This window comes from Diadema setosum, chromosome 14, assembly GCF_964275005.1.
Source record: "Diadema setosum chromosome 14, eeDiaSeto1, whole genome shotgun sequence".
Classification (NCBI taxonomy): Eukaryota; Metazoa; Echinodermata; class Echinoidea; order Diadematoida; family Diadematidae; genus Diadema; species Diadema setosum.
Window position 1 is genome coordinate 12168749 of NC_092698.1, and position 22933 is coordinate 12191681.

General features: G+C 39.2%; 1 protein-coding gene across 1 annotated transcript in view; it reads right to left on the reverse strand.

Annotated features, from left to right (window-relative positions):
* LOC140238363 (transient receptor potential cation channel subfamily M member-like 2) overlaps window positions 1-22933 on the reverse strand; it is a 370479-nt gene that overhangs the window by 19626 nt on the left and 327920 nt on the right. Inside the window, exons 30-31 of the mRNA XM_072318295.1 lie at window positions 21910-21996; window positions 5662-5767 (exon numbers count right to left, since the gene is read on the reverse strand). Of these exons, the coding sequence (XP_072174396.1) occupies window positions 5662-5767; window positions 21910-21996 (193 nt within the window). The remainder of the gene's footprint in view (window positions 1-5661; window positions 5768-21909; window positions 21997-22933) is intronic.

A 22933-nucleotide genomic window follows, 5' to 3' on the forward strand; every position in this document is an offset into this window, starting at 1 on the left:
TCCGGCACCACTTTGTGGCGGAGGCATAAAAACAAAAGCAATGGTAGACCTACCCTCCCTGACATTCGCAGTAGGCAACATTTATTTCCCCCGTTGAGCTTATTCATCACGACCCAGGTCTGGTACGTTGGTTTGTTGAGGTATGTCCGGTCCTTTTGTGTCGGTCTACCCTCACCAAGGAAAACACAAACAGGGCTCGTGTCCGAAACCTCACTGAACTTCAGGTCTAAAACATTCCCATCTGCGAAAAGACGGTAGGGGTCTAGTCCTCAGATGACTTATATCCCTTTAGCTTTTTCCAGTCATAGTCAGTTTGATTGATGATCACGTAGTTGAACATGTCAAAGAGTCCAAAATCTGGAATACTCTCGAAGTTGGATGTAAACCCAGCGAGCTTGGTAGGATCAGAGAACGAGCAGCCTACCCGAGCGAGCTTCTCCTGCAGTGACCGGCCGGTGTCCGCCCGGGAGAGGTCAGGATCGATGGGCAAATCCAAATCGGCTACGGCAGTTGCAAGTTTGATGAGTTTCACCTTGTTGTAGCCGCTTGTGCTCACACCTCTATCCCTCAAATACTCAGTTAATTCCTTAACTGTCCAATCCTTCCATGGCTTGCTCGAACTTTGGCTAGAACTTGAAGCTGACGCCATCACAAAGCAAGATTATAGCAAACAAAAGTTGTTGATTATCCGCAGCGAGTAACGATTGTAGACAATACACGCGTGAATACAAAAACAATGTGGTGTCCGCGCTTTCGCTTGCCCGAGTTAGTTACAATCACTAGGGTCGCGTGGGGTGACGTCATTATGCATATCATTAGTAAACTGGTCTATTGAACTTGCTCTCACCACATTATCTGCATGTGTCAAGGATCTACAACTGTGAATGGAGAATAATCTGTTGAAACTGAACTGTGACAAAACAAAATTACTTGCTGTCGCTAATCTGTGGTTCCATCCCTTGACTTCCGATGTCACCCTGACCGTTACATCCATCAAGTTTGGTTAGAAGCCTTGGTGTTGAAATTGACTCCTTCTGGAAGTTGAATCACCATGTTTCTTTTCTAAGCAGTTCACTTCATTTCCATCTCTTAAATATTGTACGTATCAGGCCATTCCTTGAACAGAAAGCTTGTGAACACGATGTGAGAGCTCTCATTACCTCAAGAATCGACTATGCAAACTCCATGCTATCTGGTACTTCAGGTAATGTCCAGCGCCTTCAACATGCTCAAAACCAAGCTTCAAAGCCAGTTTTTCTGGTCAAGAAGCATGACCATGCCTCTCCTCTTCTTTGGCAATTACACTGGCTCCCAGTGCAAGAGTGAATTAGGTACAAAATCTTGTCAATCACGTACAAATGTCTTCAGAATTGTACTCCATCTTACCTTCAGAAACTAATCTCACGTCACCAATCTGAAAGACATGGAATGCAATCAGGCCAAGACCTAACCCGGCTATCTGTCCGTAGGACTCTTGGACAGGAGACAGATCCTTCTCAGCAGCTGCCCCACACCTGTGGAATAAGCTCCCTAAAAATATCAGGGAATCACCATCTCTGTCAGTGTTCCAAAAATCGTTGAAGATTTTCCTTTTCAATAACTGATTGATTATTACATTTTCTTTTTTTTCTTACTGTGTTGTATTCCTTATCTCCTACCTCCCAAGTGTAAGGTGGATATTATATTTCTGTGAGGCACTGTGATACATGTCCACTCATTGTACGAGCGCTATTGAAGTACCCATATTGTATAATATAAATATCTCATCTTTGTCGCTAGTTTTGTTGTGTTCATACTAGGTGACACCTGACAACAGACACGGACATGTCCAGTTAGTTGTAGCCATCTTTTTTTTTGGGCCGTAGTCATGGCAACAACACTATGGAAAGCCAATAGTACATAATTATACATAACAACCATCCCTTATTCACTTGATCTCTCCGAATAGATAAAGAGGACATTTGCTGGGCACAGGATTTCCAAAGCCTTTATGCCTCATAACATCACAGAGACAGAGACTTGTCCAAATCACGGATAAGACAGCAAAGGAAAAACAAAGAAACGTATTTGGGATCAGATACCTATAGGAAAACTGCAAGGATTTCTATTTTAGAGAAACTCAACAGTAAATGAAAGCATACATGAACCAACACAGAAGACCGAGTAGTGTGGAAAGCATCCGGGAATCAGCTGTCTACATATAATGCACCTCAAAGAGACCACGCAATCCTTTAATACCAAGGACATAGTAATGCTAGACAGAGAGGCGTATTGGTTAGAAGGAGGTAACACAGAGTCTACTTGGGAATGAGAGGAGGAACCAGTCTCAACAGGAAGGGGGGCTTTTGCTTCAACCTATCGCATGCCTGAGACTGGGCAATCTGAGGGATAGTCATCTTTCACACAGTGAAAGTGCTTTTTTGCATGAACTTCTGGCACAGCTTCAAAAATATTTTCAAGGATCATTCTTCCACTGGAAGGATGCCGGAAGAAGCTGATTAATAGGTAAAATGTCACATGACGTGGGTTCAAATCGAGTGTTCTGATTGATAAGGATTTAGATGTTTTAGTAGTCTACATGAATGTGTATATATATATATATATTCTTTTTTTTTTTTACATCTCTGGTATTATTGGGGAAGAAGGAATATACCTCCGTATCGACACCTCTGCTAACGTGCATATCCGACCTGTATACAACATGATGCTCTACAGTGTGTCCCAGAAAAAAACGACACTGAGTTTCCTCTCAATTTTTACTATCAAAATCATAAATTTGCTTAATGAAATGTACATGAATGGATACAGAGGCCTATGCTTCTCTACTTTGATTTGATGCACAACTCAATGTTTATAATTTATGAATGACTGAGTTACAACAATGGACAATGGTGATACCAAATTTTCATTTGCACAGCACGGAAATGGTGACTGTAAGTGAATTTTTCAGACTTTTACCTCTATGCTTTCGTAAAACAATGTTCATAACCCAAACATCTGTAATTTCTTCTTTCATTTGAGACCTTTATGCGTCAAATGTATGAATAATGCATGCTCAAAAAACAGCTGCATGAAAACATATTTCATCTGTACTAATTCTATGGATGGTCGAAAAACAAGCATTCAGCTTTTCTGACTTTGCACTAGACAATGGGCTCATCTGCGTGATTGAATTCACACAAAGCAACCACAGTGCTACAATGAATGTTGGGGGGGGGGGGAGGATATTTACAGAGAATGTTGTATGGGGACGGAAAGCCTGTTGTTGTCCTGTATTTGGAATAAACTTTGAGACTTAACCAATAATCAAAGACTAATTCGCGAGTATTCTCAGGCTGCATGGAGTCTAATGGCTATGAAAAAACAATGTTACAATGAAGGACACATTTTGATAATAGTTAATCTCATACTTCTTTCAGTCTTTTCATTCCTCGCTACATTTCACAGACAAGCATGGTTCAATCTTATCACTGAAATGGATGGTGGCACATTTTTTAAAGGGGAGGAAACGCAAAATGAGGTTTAACACTTTTTATCACTTAACTTGCAGTTCTAATAATTCAAAGGTACAAGTGTAGGGCAGAAAGTCCTTTCTTGTTTTTTGTGTGATTTGGTGTTTTTTTTTTTGCTCTGTTTTTTTTTTGTTTTTGGCATGCAAGATTTTTTAGGTGGGTCACTCCCCCTTCAAACATTCTGCTACCCCTGCTTCATCCACTCACTTCAACCAACATTTTGTACAAGTAATCCAAACATAACACATTTAATAAAATAAAGCCAACTGCAAGATTGCACTAAGAATTTTTCAAACCATTGGCAGATCAAGCAGAAATTATGTCTGGACTTAAAAAAAAAGAAGAGAAATCATTTGGAATGAATTGAGTTTGATTATGCTTGTTATTATTTCATAATCATAAGCAAAAATAAACTGATTAAGCTTGTCAATGAGAGTTCAAGTTCATGCGACATGACCGCCGTCTCTTATTTCGAGGCATGTCTGCGCCCTTGACCTCATGGTTCTCACTGTGCGGCAAATCATTCCTCTGTCCTGTCAGAGAGCGTCCACCTCTTCAACGATTCTGGCTCTGAGATCCCCAAGGTCACGAGGACTGACAAAGACTTTTCCCTGAGGAAGCCCCAGAGAAAGAAGTAACAAGGGGTAAGGTCAGGACTCCGCGGAGGCCATTAGATGGGATGATTCAAGGTGACGACTCTGTCTTGGAAGAGCTGATGCAATCTCTCCCTCACGATGAGATGGAACGCACCACACAGAAACTTTCACTTGGCTTGCATTCCTTTCATAAATGAATACAGGTGGATCATGATGAGGTGCGTACCAGCGGACATTGTGACTGCAGACACGGCCATCCACGAAAAAGGAGGACTTGTCGTTAATCACAATGTTTTCCAGAAATTGTTCGCCGGGATCGAGAAGCCTTCTGGAATACTGCAGACGATGCGCACGGTCTCCAGGCTGGAGCTGATGAAGACACAGCATCCTATAGTGATACCTTCTCATATCTTGCCAAACAATGCAATGGAATGAAGCCTTGGATATCACCAGCCCATTCCTCCTCATGGACACTTTGGGGGTTGTCTTCTACGGCACATCTTACTGCTGCCAAATTTTCCTCTGATCTGACAGCCCTTCGACCAGATCAACCCTTGTTGAGATTGAGGCTTGTCCTTTCATGCTGATACTTTCTAATGTTTCTCCAAAGCACTAACTTCGCAGGAACATCATGATTTGCAAATCGGTCATAGAAAGCTGCTGCAACTTGTTGTAGGTTCTCAGAACAAGACCCACTCCGTTACAATGAACACTCTTTGTTCTGCCACATGGTTGGGCAAGCTCATGATCATCTGTTTATTTTTAGACCCTTATTCACAACCAAACCTCTTCTAATAATCCCATTACCCCCTCCCCCACATACACACGTGTGTATAAATTCATCGAAGCATGACGACCATTGTTATGTGCAAAGTCTGGAAATCTTTACGGTTCCTTCTTTAATTATCCTCCTATCAGGGAAAAATTAAATTATATTTTCATATTAAGTTTTCTCTAGCAAGTGTGAAATTTATTCACATATTTTTTTTATTTTTTTCTTTACGCATGAGCTTTCATATAAAAGAAAAAATGATGGATATTAAGGCTATGATTTTCATTTTGCACATGCAAATGAAAATCTAGTAGCACTACTGTCTATATTGTTCTAACTCAGTTATGCATGGGTGATGAACATTGAGTTGTACATCAAATGACAGAGGAGAAGTATATCTTTCCATTCATGTACATCTCATTTAGCAAATTTATGACTATAATCACAAGAAAAAAAATACAATGAATCTCGGTTTTGTTTTTTCTGGGACAAGTTGTATAAGCATGGGCTAACAACACATTTTACGAATTCAACATTAGGAATTCCATGGCATAGCCATATAGACAGATATTATATCAAGTTCTACAATGTATGTGAGTCTAACAGTCAGCAGTTCTACAAGTTCTACAATGTATGTGAGACTAGCAGTCAGCAGTTTAATGGAATTGCATTTTCAAGGTTTAGACATATTGCATAATATGTCAACACATGTAGGCTTCTTTGTTTGAGACAAAAATGATCTAAATATATATATTCCATGTAGCTGTCCCCAACAACTCACCCCAGGTATGGCCCACTGTTGGTTATCCACTCTCTGAATGGCAATGAACTCCAGTACAGGCTTGCCATCATCCTGTAGGATCTCTCCTTCTGAGGTCTTTTTCCACCTATGAAACAATGGTAAATATAAAAGATATCATAAACACCCTTTGGCCTGATTTCTATCGCTCATATTCAGATACATTATTAAGTCATCTAAGTTGAAGATACAAACTAATCAAAACAAAACAATTACCCTCTTTTGTTACTTTGAAGGGACAGTACAGTTTTGGTTGGGAGGGTGCCTAAAAAAAGATAATGTTAGTGAGAGATAATGAAAAACTGAATATGTAGTTTGAAAAAGCTGACAATTGCAGTCAAAACAAAGTTCACAATACCACTTGGTATTCAAATGGCTGCATACAAAAAAAGAAAAGAAAAGAAAAGTGACAAATGATGAAAGCCAGGACTCATCTTTTCATGCCTGGATTGAAATAGGCCATGCTACAGATGCAATCTACATTGTACATGTGTACATGTAATTGATTAGGTGATCCATGAATGATCATGGATCACCTGTATCTGTACGAATTCCTTTTATGTGATACGCTATTACCTATACAATACAGTGCTCACCCGTTAACTGGGAACAGCTTAATGTGGCGTTCCCACTATAATTGGCGCCGATTAAAATCGTGGTCTTAATCTTGAAGCAACTGTGGTGATCTTATCAGATCGTATCAGATGAGATCTTGAGGTCAATCGTGGCAATTGCGTTAATCATAGAAAATTATTAAATGGTTTTAAAAATTTCTTACGATTAACATGCTTATTTTGTAATCGTCATCATCGCATTAGATTGTCTTAGATTGTAACAAAACGTATGGATCTCATCTAATCACGCTTCCTAATCATGTTGATCGGGATCAACTTTTCAAGTCCCTTCCGCTCATTTTTGCACATTTCCCATGTTTTACTCGCAGACTATATATTTTGTATTCCTTAAGGTGGTAGCCTGCATCTTTAGATAATCATTTCCAAATGATTAATTGCATGATTGTACGGGCATTTTATTGGCATTATCTGTGAGGTATATATTTAATTAAACTGTTTATTATTTGAGATTAATGTTGTATTACAAATTGTTACATATATTTACACACAGGGAGCCTACCATTATTATTGTTATCATAGTATATACAGACACACACACAAAAGTAGTTTTCCCTGATCAAAATGGCATAACTTGTTAAAGAAAACAAAAAACCAGACTAAACAAGAAAAACTAGGTAATAATATGTCTGCATGTATTGACTAACGTCAGTACAAAAATGAGAATGATATCTTAAATCATGCATGAGTGAGCACAGCACAAGTCAAAGACAAATGGTTACTCTTTAAAAACAGTAACAGAAGACCGAACATAATTTGCTTGTTCCCTCGCCATGTCTTTTGTTAGTCACAAGTTGAATTATCCTTTGGGTTTATGTCAGGTTTAAGTGTGTGTGTGTGTCACACACAAACACACTGCCACAGCTTCTGACCATCTGATCATTGAGAATTTAGGGTTTCTGGGACAAACACTGAACTAGGGCTTTCTATAGCTCAGTCGGTAAAGCATCGGGCTAGCATTGGGAGATCTCGGGTTCGAATCTGGATGGAATCCCATTTTCTTTGCTCATTTTTCCAATAGTCACATTATATCACAGAAATATGCAAGTTGTGCTGAGTTAAGGGGAAAGTGCATTCCATTATCTTTTGTTAAACATATCAGTACTTGAGCAATGATTGACAGATGAGGTCACAACCAGAATCTTGGTTTGGAAGTTTTTTTTTTTTTGGAGGGCTTGACCAAGCAATCTTAAGAAAAACAGAAGAAAAAAATCTAAAAAAATATATGGACTGTTTCTAGATATTCATTTCACCGCAAAAGTGATGTTGAGGTTATCATGATTCAACACAAATCAACATGCATTTGTATGTCATAAAACCTTTAAAAAGCGGCATTACTTTGATAATAGGGAGAGTTAGTTTTTGTGCTGTGTGTATACTAGTTATGTAAATATTGTTAAATAAAACAATAAATCAAGCTAAACCAAAGCAAACTTTCAATATCCTCCCCATGAGATAGACATTTTGAAATAAGAAGGCATAGTATGTGAATATAAAACTAGACAAACAAGCAATACTATCAATTCGGCCAACTTTCTTACACTGATGGCAGATTAACCATATCATATTAGCATTCAAAAAGATGTCATCCTCTTGTTCGATTCCATATTTTGTATGTATTACAGAGGAAGGACTAAACATTTGTCTTGAATGTATTTTTTTTTTTTTCTGGGGAAGGTGGGGGGGGGGGGGCAATGATCTAATCTAATGTATTCTTTTTTTGGGGTGGGGTGAGCATGTCGGAGATTGAATAAACTGTCAATATTTTTAGAATAATTTAGAGGAGAAACTATCTGAGGTTGTGGCTGGTTTGGGTGCTGCTCGCCTTCTTCCTCTCTGATGATGACATAATTCAGTATTTCGCAATACTGCAAATGTCACGTTGCCATCATCTTCAACCCGTCGACCCATCAATGGTTGTGGATTGTAATCACTCAGCAGAAGTTAAGGAAACAATGAAATCCATTGGCAGCAGGGCTATAATATTCCCATTCGGGTCCAATCGTGACTCAAATGGTGGTCGCTTTCGATCCAGACTGTGAAAGATATTGTATCCTATCTCAACAAACCAATTGGTTAGGGGTAGCCATATTGAAACGTATCAAAACATAACTCCACGTACCAGATCGGGGATCTTGATCGTAATGATTGTGCTAGATCTGTACCAATCGTGGACTCAATTGGGACAATCCTATCAGATAGTATTATAACGGGAAACCAGATCGTGACAGATTACATTGCCTAAAATAGACCAATCATGACCACATCGCATCCAAGTGTACCCACACAAATTGACTTGCACCACCTTGTATCCAAACATGAAATTTCAGTTGAGTTGAACAAAACTTCCTGGATCATTTACGAATGACCGATCATGGCGTTCGTAACATATCGCACAATAGTGGGAATGCCGCTTTAGCGGGAAACCCGCTGAAGCGCAACAAAACTTGAAGTAACAAATTTTTCACGTTATTTCCACCACTTAATCAGAACCATGAACCACTTTATGGGAACAAATTTTGGCTGTAATACTTCCAGATAGATTATGCGAATTGCACAGTCTAAACAGTTGCGGTTACGCAGTAGGATGTGGTGCAGGTGGTCGTGTCGAGCGTTGCCAGCTTCAGTGCGATATGGAGAGTCACCTTTCCCATGTGTGGCCCATCCTCTCCCCCTCCTATTTGTGAATATTATAGGCATGTAATGTGTGTGTTTGTGTGCGACTGACAGTGTAAGAAGGAGGTATGAACATGAGAAATATTTGTGCATTGCAATGAGTTTTATCTTAATGTGCATATTGTTAACATACGCATCGTGACTTGATACAACTGTATGTACTGTGAACTCTAAAAAGGGTTATTTTGTGGGTTAAATGAACAAAGGTGTGTTTCGATGATGCATTTGCCAAAATTGTGAGACTACTGTGTCTTTTTTTATTGCTGTTTTGTGTGCCCAGGGCGAAAGTCCAATTGATGTTCATGTTGTAGCATGTGTGCACTTGTTGCTGTGGTTATCAGTGGGTTTGATAACTGTACATGGTTTATAATGCCCACATATCGGGCTTCATATTGTATGGCCGGTTTGCATGGGCTAATACCAGGCACCGCTTAAGCATTAGCATCGCTTAGACGGGAGAAAAACTTGTCTCCTGACCTATCCTGATTAAACGGTGACCACTGTATCACCAATTGTATCTGCATGGAATCTTCCTTTTTAGGTAATATGCTAACAGTATATCACCTATCATATTGTGATTGTTAGGAATCTTCCTTTCTTTTGAAGTGATATAACAGCGTATCACCTATTTAGTGTGGTAGGAACAGGGGGTCCCCATGCACCCTCTGAACACATTTTGTTTAACTTACTTTTTTTGTAAACCCTTAGAGTGTCTAAGTTAATGATTTTTTTAGTTCCCAAGTCAAAAACATGTCCCATGGGGGTCATTGGTGGCCATCTTGGATTTTCAATCTTTTGTATTTTCAACATTTTGTATCTGCACAGAATCTTCCTTTTTAGGTGATATGCTAACAGTGAATCACCTATTGTGATTGTTAGGAATCTTCCTTTCTTTTTTAAGTGATATACGTTAACAGCGCATCACCTATTTAGTCTGGTAGGAATGGGGGTCCCTATGCACCCTCTGAACACATTTTTTTTTTAAACTTACTTTTTTGTAACCCTTAGAGTGTCCAGTTAATGATCTTTTTTTTTTTTCCAAACTCAAAAATGTGTCCCATGGGGGTCATTTGCAGCCATCTTGGATTTTCAACGAAAATTATTAATTTTCATAACTTTTGAACTACACAACATACATAATGTTCACCTTTCCCCCAAGTACATGTAACACCAACAGCCAAATCTCTTGCTTTTTGTACAAATTGCTCTGGGAAAATATCCATCTTGGGTTAATTGCCATGCCTGATGCAGGCAAGTAACAAGTTACTGTGGCTGAGCTTTGGAGGTAATTAATTTATCATTAAAAATATGGATAGAAAATTGAGAATACATGTACTTAAATACAGGAAATCAATCAGTGTCAAAAGAATATCCCCCCAAAAATCCTTTCCAAGTTTTAAATATTTTTTTAAGGTTCTTGTGTGAATGTTAACTCCTTTAATATATATGTCATTATGATTGTGCTGTCCTTGAAACTGCAATGTATACTAAATACACAGTACATGTACATATTACTGCATAAACTACACTATGTATTACAGTTGGAGGCCTATTACATGTCAGCTATCATAACACTGTGTTGGATGAAAATTTAAGCTCTTGTGCAGATGTACAATGTATATTGCTGAAGAAATGTTCACCAGGTGCACTATACAGGGCTGTGAGAGCCCAGATTTTAATCTGATTTTTTTTTTCAGACTTTTTTGCTCTTCCCCAAATCCCCCTTTTCAGATTTGTGCAGCTCAGATGCGATGAAATATTTATACATGTTGTTTATAAAGGCATTTTAGACTTTTTTTCCCACAAGTTTTTGATTTTTTCCAGACTTTTTTTTTTTCCTGCAAGTACTCCCACACCCCTAACTATTGTATATCATATACCTTGCCAAATATAGAGTGATTTTATTAATGCAAATTCAGGCTGATAACTATAAATGTAAATCATCTTTTGTGTACAAAATATTAATGTGTAGCAGGAAATCATGATGATGATGTCACTGCATATAGAAAGGTGATACAATGTACAGTATGTCCCCCAAAAAATTACAACGGGGCTCTCCGCAATGATATCTTTAAGAATAGTGAATAAATCTAAATACAAATTCAGGGAATGAAACTATAACTCATTGCCCACATCTTACAGAAAACCCCACTCGATTTGCTTCAGTGGTCAAAGAGAAATACGGAATTTTGTAGAGGATGTCGGGAATCTCTTCTGTCCAAGTTCTGTCTATTATTCACACACAAGATCATTGAAATGCTATACTCGGAAGAATCTGATTCATGACATGCTTTACAACAATCCACATTTCTCTGTGACCGCTTAACCAAATCGAATGGGGATTTCTGCAAAATAGAGCTAGAATGTTATATTTTAAGACCCTGAAGTAGCATTAAAAAAATTTAATCATATTGGGCATTATCAATGCGAAAATCTGATTGTAATTTTTTTGGGGACATACTGCAGTAAGTCGCCCCAAAAATTACAACCAGATTTTCGCATTGATAACACCTAATATGATCAACCTGTCTAAGTGCTACTTCAGGGTCTTAGAATATAACATCTTAGCTCTATTTTGCAGAAAACCCCATTCAATTTGGTTAAGCGGTCACAGAGAAATGTGGATTGTTGTAAAGCATGTCATGAGTCTGATTCTTCCAATTTTAGCAATTCAATGCTCTTGTGTGTGAATAATGGACAGAATTTGGACAGAAGAGATTCCCGACATCCTCTACAAAATTCCGAATTTCTCTTTGACCACTGAAGCAAATCGAATGGGGTTTTCTGTAAGATGTGGGCAATGAGTTATAGTTTCATACCCTGAATTTGTATATAGATTGATTCCCTATTTCTAAAGATATCATTGCAGAGGGCCCCGTTGTAATCTTTTTGGGGACATACTGTATTCTGATTTTTATTCACAACTGCTGCACTTGTTCGTAGGTTCTAGCTAGGGTAGACAGCAGGCAGTTACTTTGTGACATCCGCTCCCCATGCACTTCTGTTCAGCTGATCAGTGTTTTCCATGTTGCATACTTACAATGTCGTCTTCTGTACATTCAGACCAAGTCTTGATTTCCCACATCCTCTGGAGCTGGGAAGGAGCATGCCCATGACACGAGTGCGTAATGAGGCATCTTCTCCATGCAGATACCGACAGTATAGTATAGTGTACAATTTTTATGACATATTAAAAGGGAACTTCACTTCCTCATATTATGGTGTATTATGTGCACACATTGGTGGCAGATGTCATGATATACCTTTTATGTATACCAGGTAGTTAGCAATCTCAAGTATTCATTCTGTTATGTATCGGTACAGCAAAACAAGTGGTACTACAATGTACATGTATAACCTATGTGTAGCAGTACAGCACCATGATCGATGCAGTCCCACAGGTCTGTATTATGTCATTTCATCACGGCATTATGATAAACATGGCTAGCAGTTGAATAAAGTTCAAAGTGCACATCTTTATATTTCATAAAGACACTGAATTCTGTTCGTACATGTCTTAATTTTTGTTGATGTGTACAATGTACAAGTGCACTCCCGTTATAATAAATACGGTTATAACTAAATTCAGGTTACAATGAAGTAAACATTCAGGCCGCAACATTATGCACTCTATGTATTTTATTTTTCATTTGTCTGGTTAAAAAGATATTTCAATATACTGTAAAAGTGGAAATTTTCGCGGCGTTGAAATTTCGCGCATTTCGCGCAACCAGAAACTGGTGCAAAAAATGAAAACACACAAATATTTTTGCTTACCATGTGTTCCTGTGTGGGATGTCTTGATTCCGCGGAATTAAAAACATGTGAAACGCTTCTTACCCGGCTAAGCGCGAAAAATTAGTCGCGTGAAAATATCCACTTTTACAGCAATGAAAGAAAACTGCCGGTCCCGAGAACTTCATTATCACGGGAGTCCACTGTACAATGAATATGTGAGGCGTTTGTCGCTAAATATGATAAATATACTGTACACCTTGTCTCATTACTTTCTGCATATTGCTGGAATATGTGGTGCTAAGTTTTTATCATTTGTTATTGGGGACCGGCCCAGTTGACCTCCTATTGGCTTCAATGGGGACCAATTGCAAATTGGTTTCAATGGGGACCAGCTGCCAATTGGTTTCAATGGGGATAAATTGTCAATAGGTTTCAATGGGGACCAGCTGGCAATCGGTTTCAATGGGGACTAATTGCCAATTGGTTTCTATATGGGGACCAATTGCCAAAAGGTTTCAATAGGGACCAATTGCCAATTGGTTTCAAAGGGGACCAATTGCCAATTGGTTTCTATGGGGACCAATTGCCAATAGGTTTCAATGGGGACCAATTGCCAATTGGTTTCAATGGGGACTAATTAGGTAATACGCTATCCGCGTATCAACTCTTGAGTTTGTATGGAATCTTCCTTTTTTTAAAATTCTTCTTTCTTTCTGACGAATTTTGTGGACAAAATATCTCAACAAAGACATGACGGAATAACGTGAAATTTTCAGTCAACATATCTCATATCAATATCTCTGTACATGAAACTTTTCATGACGATAACATATCTGTGACGTCATCTAGGCGCCATTTTGTGATTTTCAGATAAAGTCACATGATCAATCATAACTTCATAACAAAATGTCATTTCTAAATCATTTTCAGGAGACATAAACTTCAAGTCACGACTGATCGTCCTGTAATATGCTAATTACTCAGGTCAAAATTTCAAAATGCCCAAAACGACTTCCCAATGGGAAATCTCGAAGTTTCCGACAATTTTAAGCGTTTTGAAAAATTCTGCGCGTTTTTGCACGCATAGCGCATTAGCAACATGAAAAATCACTTTTTCTGACTGATTTGGATTCCTGATACATCCAGGAACAATATCCATTCGATTTCTGATCGACTTTGACCAATAACAAAGGAATGCACTGGCGTGGAAGTTCAAATTCAGCGCGCATGTCTATGTGTAAATATAGTGAAAAAACATCTTTGTTTATTTCACCATAGCTCTTTAAAGTGTCTGGTTACCCTATGTTTTTATTGCATATCACAAAAGCATATGGATAGTAAATAACATTTCAAGTATCAATATTTCCATGAATACTCTATGACGTCATCATGTCGTCATCTGAAATCAAAAAAGTGGAATTGAATTTTTTGAGGTACTGTTTCTGACATACATTTGCTGGTATCTTTGTTGTAGCTCAATATCATCCCAAATTCAGATATATTGTACTTTGAACATTTCCCTTTCAAGTCCATGTCATTGTTTTGCAATTTGATGACTTCATCATACTGGAAATTTTGATTAAAGGCAAAGACTCAAAATCATCCAAATTTACGTGTTACGTCTATGGGAAGTGATTTTTTTTCACAACCATGCATTGACTTGACAACGTTCCAGCCCCTGTATCTCAGTTGATTTTGCTCTATGACTTGTATAACTTAAGTATATTTTGGCTGACACAATAAGCTGTAGTAATCATGCATTTCATTTTTTCAAATATCCCCATTATGTTGACAATTCTGTAGTTTTAAACTGAAAATGAGAATGGAATCTGGACGAAACGATTCCCGATTTATCTTTGCAACTGTATATTGATCGAACCAACCTGGCCCTTAACTAAAGTTGCATAGCGCCATCACAGTCAATCACAGTCACTTGAAGACGTAATGACAATGACACCCTTATCAGGGCAAAAAATTTCAATATCAAAGTAAATTTGTGTTGTGAATGGTATCAAGACGAAGAATTTTAGTATTCATCTGTCTTTAATATAAAGACTTAAGTTTCGCATCTGATGTTCGGCTAAATCGCTTAGCGCGCTGCATGATCATAATGCCATACTGGAGGACGAGGAGTTCGAGTCCCGCAGGACGCTGTTTTATTTTTTTTCTCTTTTTCTTTAGTTTTCTTTTTTCTTTGCCAGTTCAGCTTTACTCTGATGTCATTTATCTTGCTATTTCATCAAATATACACACCCCCACGAACACATACAATTTTCCTTGTTTTGTATTGGAGGTTTGAGTGCTTCTATTACTCATGGGAATTTTTTGTTATCGCCAAATTGCAATTCATCTAGCTGAACACGGATACTCAAGCAGAGCCCGGCTCTGTGATATAGCGCATCACTGGTAAACTTTCAAATGTGATTTACTTTTACTAATTTACATCCAAACGCGCGAACAGGCATCTTGTCTCTGTCTTGCATGTAGCAAAGGTACTGTTATGTTGCTCCAGGACTGTTGTCAAATGACCCTGGAAATAATATTGAAACACACTTACATACACACACAAATGTCATGAACTGTGACACTTGTTTATTTTGTATGCAAGTTCCATAAGAAACCATAAGAATTTCACCTGTAAGGAAAAGGGTAAGGAATAGATTCCATTTGCATTTAATGAAAGCTAATATTTTACTGCATCTTGTAGTTTCTTCCCTGACTCGCACCCAGTTTACAGTGCAGGGCCGAGCCTCGCAATTTTGTCCGTTTACACTGCTGGGCTCGGCCGCGCTTTTAATTCAAACATTTCAATATTTTGTCGTAGTGGGGCTCTGCTTGTAAACAAATGCAAATTGGTATAGTCTGGTTTTCAGACCCTTTGCCAATTGGATTCCGTCGCCGTTCGGGCAAAGGCCTTTGCCGAAGGAAAAATCCTTTGCAGGACAAAATCACCTTAAACTATACTAGTTTTCGACGTTGAGGGGGTTAATATCGTGAATAGCAAAATAGTAAGGGCAGAGGGTCTGGAAGCCAGACTAAAATTGGCCATGCATTTGGCCCAGTTTGTGTTTACACCAAGAAGAGGCCGGGCTCGGCCGCGGCCGAGCTGCGGCCGAGACCACCTCCAGAGCGTGGCCAAATGCGCGGCCAATTTTGGCCTCGCATTTGGTCTTTTGCGCGTTTACACTGAAATGAAGGAGGGCTCGGCCATGGCCGAGCCTCGCACTGTAAACGGGGTCATAAAGTCGATAGTTTTTTACATTCACCATTGTGTGTACAAAAATTTTATGCTGAAACACTGTTGTAACATTACGTGAGACTACGTGAGTATGGAATTTCATAGATTATTTTAGTTCTAGAAAATCTAATACATTTGCTTCATTTGTCACACACAAGGTTATGAATTGCCCTTATGCAGTTTTCCCCTTGCCACTTTTCGTTTTCTCTTCCCTTTCTCTACATTTTTTTTTTGATATACTGTATAGGTGGGAGTATGTACATTTACATAACACCAACTTGAGTAGGAATGAGAACTGAATTAATTAACTGCAGGCAAGGTGTATAGCGTCTCGCTCATCTCTTTGAAATTTCAGGTTGTTATTGTTCCACCCAATAACGGAGTTGTAGACAGGCTTTATGTTGCTATAGAGTGATCTCGTGCCACACCCTGCCAAGTGTAGTGTGTATGAAGGTATTCTGTGTCGTTTTGCCATGGAAAAGGCAAAGCTTTTAGTTCGTCATGGATGTTTTACTAGTAGCCGTAGGTGATGTGTATTGTTGGCATCTGGGGCAGTATAGAACAGGATCAGGATCATGCTGTGATGACCCTGCGTAATGTATGTGGTAAGCATTCACTTTGATATATCTTTCTTCTTTAAAGTCAATCACTATACTGATTGAAGGACACAATATAATTTCGCATGTTTCAATGGTAGTTTAGGAAAAGGGAAGTTAATGCACGAGGCAATCACATGTGCATGAGTGTTACCATTGATTTCAGAGATGTCATTGTGGTGTGGTGAAGGTGGTGGTAAAGGAATCATTGCATTTGAATTAATGAGAGCTACAATCATTTGTAACAAAATTTTAACAAATTGAGTTCCTAACCCCCTAGGGATGCTACCTGCCAAGTTTGATGAAAATCGGTCCTGGGGTTTTCAAGAAGAAGATGAAAATGTAAAAAGTTTACGCACGACGCACGACGGACGCCGGACGAAGGGCGATCGCAATAGCTCACTTGAGCCTTTGGCTCAGGTGAGCTAAAAAGCTTTTCTGAAGACAGTCCTGCGCAAACTGTCCAAAACTGCTTCACTGCACTAATATACGTATTCTTGTGCTGAGTATGACTACTTCATATATGGACCCCTAGTGTTTTTGTTACTATTGTGCTGAGAGAAATCAAATATTTTTGTCTTCGTTTGCTCTCTTCTTTCTGTTTTTATCACCAAACCTTGGTTTGATATGGATCATAGAACCACCCGTTTATCTGCTTCACCAGACTGTACATTTTTATTATCATTATTATCATAATCATTAATGTCCTTCTTCTTCTGCTTCAGACTGTACATTATCATCATTATTATCATCAATATTGTTATTATTCGTATTATAACTATCACTATTATTATTATTATTATTATATTATCATTATAATCATCATTGTTATATTTGGGGAGGGGGAGATCATAGTCATTAGGTTTAATAAGTAGGCACCCGTGGGAATCCATGCGTCTCAGGGCCTCGTATTTTTTCTTTAATATTTCTTTTCCCACGTTATGGGAGAAAGAAGAATATTTTTGTCTTCATTTGTTCCCTCTTTTTTATTTTTATCACCAAAACTAGGTTTGATGCACCATAGAACCACACATTTGATGTCCACTTGTAACTTCAAAAATTGGTGGTTAGCAAAGCGAGGGTTTCCCCCCGCGTCCACTCGTCTCATGAATATTCATGTTTACAGCAGCCATGCAGTAAACGAATGAACAGCGGCGCGTGTACTCTGATATGGAAGGGTACGATCGGCAAGGACAAAACTTAAGTGGATATTTAGCTGTCCTGAACAGTCTGAATGACGTAGCTGAGCTGCAGAGGTTCCTGCAGTTTTGGAAATAAAATACGGCATTCGTAGCTTCCCGTGTACCGAGAACGCATCATGATATGCAATGCAACACAGCGACAGGCTCAATGCATACACATATCTCTCTGCGATATATTGTCATGTCTCTGCGAACGATCAGCTGGGCGAGCGAGAATGCCGACTGTGCTACCACAGATTGTATAGAGTTCTGTGTGTGCGACCTGAGCCTGCGAGCTGGTGCGAGCTGTATATAACCCGTATACATCGTGTGGGTGTGTGTGTGTCCGCAAGAACGATGACAGAGCTTTCGCCACTGAAGCGGGATTCCAGCGCGCAAACGCTGCATGTTGTTGTTTGTCTTTTGTTTTTCTTTGTTTTTTGTACCGCTCTCGACGTCGACACGGAGGAGCGCGGACGAAACCCAAACAGGAAATAGAAGAGACCCTCCCGCTGCCGACGGCACCGGTCTCGGGGGCCCGGAGCCGGCGGCTTCGGAGGAGATAGCCGCACAAAATAAAGCACAGGAAGGCATGGGGGCGATCCTTACGCGATTATAATATAGACTAGCAGCACCCGTGGAAATCCACGGGTCTGAGGGTTTTTTTTTTTTTTGGTCATAGATACGATTTTGCACATTTTTATTGATGAAATAAAAAGAAAATTTTTCTCATTCTTTCGTTACTTGTGCTCGATCTCTTCTACCCATGACCACCACCCCCCTCACACACACACACACACTTCCACCCCCACAGAACAAAAACAACAACAAAACAAAACAAAAAAACAAAACGCAAAAACAAACATACAGGGAAAAATTACCAAAAACGCTTATGAGATTCTCCGGAAGTTCTGCCCACAGATTCTTCCCGTCGGAATGGGGAGATACTATTGTCATGAGTTTGATATCAATTATACCCCCTGCTCTTACATCCATGCATAGGCTGGTCTCAAGGCCAAGCATTTTTTTTTTTCATTCCTATTTCTTTTCCCACGTTATGAGAGAAAAATATAATATTTTCGATCGTCTTCAATTGCTCCCTCCTTTTTGTTTTTAATCACCAAAACTTGGTTTGATAGATAATAGAACCATCCGTTTATCTGCTTCAGACTATACATCATCATTATTATTATCATATCATTATTCTCATTAGGCCCCTATTGTTATATTGCTATTATAATTATTATTGTTATTTGGGGAGGGGGATCATAGTCATTAGGTTTTATAAGTATTAGGCACCCGTGGGAATCCACGGGTCTCAGGGCTTCGTATTTTTCCCTTAATATTTCTTCGACCACGTTATGAGAGAAGAAATACACAAAGAATATTTTCGTCTTCATTTGCTCCCTCATTTCTGTTTTCATAATCAACACTTGGTTTGATGGATCTAGAACCACCCGTTTATCTCATTGATACTGTTCATTGTTTTTATTATCATAATAAATAGCATTATCATTATTATTATTATTATTATTGCTGTTATTGTTATTTTGTGGGAGGGGAGATCATAGTCATTCGGTTTTATTATCATTTTATATTATTCATTGACATGGGGATGAATCCAGGGAATTAAGGAAAAAAGTTGATCGGTCAAGGATAGTGAATATCTTTTTTTCCGTCAAGGTTTCTCTACGACTGATAGACGTTTCAAATAGCTTCATTATCATTGATATTTCATTTTAAACATCAAAACAATCCAGTACCTGTTTGTGTCTCTTCCGCCCACTCTTAAGTTATATATCATAGCACCCCCTCCCCATTCATTTGCATTGGCCTATTGTATTATTATCATTATTTCAGTGTATTATTGTTATTGTTATTATCATTGTTATTATCATTACTAACATTATTATTATTATTCAGGGGAGAGGAGAGAGTAGAGTCATAATATAGGGATGATCAACCAAGGGAGGCAGAAATGTTAATTTGTTAAGAATTGTAAAAATCTGTTTCCCCCATTTTTCTGCTCTTGATAAAAAGCATTTCTGAAGACAGCCCTGCGCAAACTGTCCAAAACTGCTTCACTGCACTAACATACGTAATCTTGTGCTGAGTAGGACTACTTCATATCCATGTATAGACCCCTAGTGTTTTTGTTACTATTGTGCTGAGAGAGATTAAATATTTTCGTCTTCGTTTGCTCTCCTCTTTTTGTTTTTATCACCAAACCTTGGTTTGATGGATCATAGAACCACCCGTTTTTGTGCTTCAGACTGTACATTTTTATTATTATTATTATCATAATCATTAATATCCTTCTTCTGCTTCAGACTGTACATTATCATCATTATTATCATCATTATTGTTATTATTAGCATTATAACTATCACTATTATTATTATTATTATTATTATTATTATTATTATTATTATTATTATATTATCATTATAATCATCATTGTTGTATTTGGGAAGGGGGAGATCATAATCATTAGGTTTAATAAGTAGGCACTCGTGGGAATCCATGGGTCTCAGGGCCTCGTATTTTTTCTTAAATATTTCTTTTCCCACGTTATGGGAGAAAGAAGAATATTTTTGTCGTCATTTGCTCCCTCTTTTTTATTTTTCTCACCAAAACTTGGTTTGACGGACTATAGAACCACCCATTTAATTTCCACTTGTAACTTCAAAATAGGCGCTCGACAACACGAGGTTTTCCCTTACATCCGCACGTGTCTTATGAATATTCATGTTTACAGCAGCCATGCAATAAACGAATGGACAGCGGCGCGTGTAATCTGAAATGGAAGGGCACGATCGGCAAGGATGAAAATTTAAGTGGATATTTAGCCGTCCTAAACAGTCTGACTATATATGATACCCGACGTGAGAGCAAACTAAATGACGTACCTGAGCTGCATAGTATCCTGTAGTTGTGCAAAATACAATAAAGTAACAGCATTCGTTGTTTTCATTTGGGCACGCCAATGGCGAACTGTACGTAAATGCCCTTATGACCGCGCCATGTATACCATATGAGAGCCCATATCACGCGCACGCAGATATTGTTTCGTGTCTCTCTTCCACCTCCCTGCTGGTGTAACCATCGTCAATACATACACAGGCGCAGGCCTGTAATCTGATATGGAAGGGCACGATTGGCAAGGACAAAATTTAAGTGGATATTTAGCCGTTGAGATCACTGCTAAACAGTCTGAGTACAATGATACCCGACTTGAAAATAAACTAAATGACGTAGCTGAGCTGCAGAGGATCCTTAAGTTTCGTGAAATAAAATACGGCATTCGTAGCTTCCCGTGTACCGAGAACGCATCATGATATGCAATGCAACACAGCAACAGGCTCAATGAATACACATCACCTCACCACTCTCCGCGATGTATTGCCCGTACTCATAGTGCGTGTATCATGTCCCCGCGAACGATCAGCTGGGCAAGCGAGAATGCCCACTGCCACCACAGATTGTATAGAGTTCTGTGTGTGCGACCTGAGCCCGCGACCTGGCGCGAGCTGTATATAACCCGTATACATCGTGTGCGTGTGTGTGTGTCCAAGAACGATGATAGAGCTTTCGCCACTGAAGCGGGAGTCCAGCGCACAATCGCGCCCGCAAACGCTGCATGTTGTTGTTTGTCTTTTGTTTTTCTTTGTTTTTTGTACTGCTCTCGACGTCGACACGGAGGAGGAGCGCGGACGAAACCCGAACGGGAAATAGAGGAGACCCTCCCGCTGCCGACGGTACCGGTCTCGGAGCCGGCGGCTTCGGAGGAGATAGCCGCACAAAACCTATGGCGGACCCCCTGCGTCGCCTTAGACAATTACTATATTTACTATATATAATAATAATAGTTTGAATTTGCAGGCAAGTGCATGCCAAAGAAAACTGACAATCAATATTGGCTACAAGTTAGTTAGCCAACAGATTTTATTGAAGAAATGTGTGTGCTGCCCTGTTGGCAGTGTGCATATTTAAGCGTATACTAGAGAACTGACCAAACTGAGTTGTACATGAATATATGAATTATAGTTAGTACAAAGTTATGACACCGACTTCCTGCTATGTAGAGTGGATGGGACAATGACAATTCAGCCACAGATTTCGGTACATCATGGGAAAATCAAACACTGCTACATATAAAACATCCTTACCGTGTAGCTATTGGATCTGCTGCATGATTTGGTCCAAATCTCCCCAGCAGACCCCTCCCCTGCATTCCTGTTCGACCCTTGGGATTCCTGTCATAAAAAAGAAATAGGAATTGATCATAGGACAAAAAGGGAGGACAATGTCATTAGGTGTGTCTTCATCAGCCCGAAGTTCAAACTAGCGGGATATTTTGTGGTCTGGGAAAATAGCCCGATACTGCGAATGTGCGTCTTCATCAGCTTCCAACAGCCCGCTTGGGGAAATTGGCCCGAAATTTGACATATGGGTGTTGCATCACTCTAGTTCAAAAGTGGATTTCCCTGTGCAAATCTCTCGTATCACCGTATGTACAATACACAACAGACTGGTATGGACAGGTGTTTCGGGACAGTAGGTATCAGAATAGTACTTCAGTAACAAGCTCGATTGTTCGTCGCATCGATCTTGATCATGTACACAATACATGTAATGAGCTTTCAGGTCTATTTTCTACCATTCTGTTCTTACATTAGTGTGCAAATCGTATCAACATTGACAGTTTACGGAACACCATATCCGTGATATGTAGACGGGGCCTTCGCTGGGAAGCAAAATGAAGGGTACAGTTCGTAATCTGTTGCTTGCATCAGCCAGTGCTTCCCAGTCATGTAATATATGGTGGGATCGAGAAATTTTCGAGCTGATGGAGACGCAAACGAATTAGTGCGCTGTTTCCCAAATTAGCGCGCTAGGTCACGAACTAGCCCAAGATATTTGGGGAATTTTTCCCAATCAAATAGCGCGCTATTTGCGTCTTCACCACACAAATAGCCCGCTATTTTGACATCGTGCTATTTTTGTAACCGCAAAATAGCACGCTATTTTGAAACTTCGGGCTGATGAAGACAGGCCTAGAAGGCGGCCGGGAGGTACGGTGAGACGAAAAGGAGTGGGCACTCTGCCCTGACGGTGTTTCCTATCACTCCTAGCACAGTATTACCTGAGATTAGTACCCAAAAGAATAAGTAAACAACCCTTTTTTGGTAA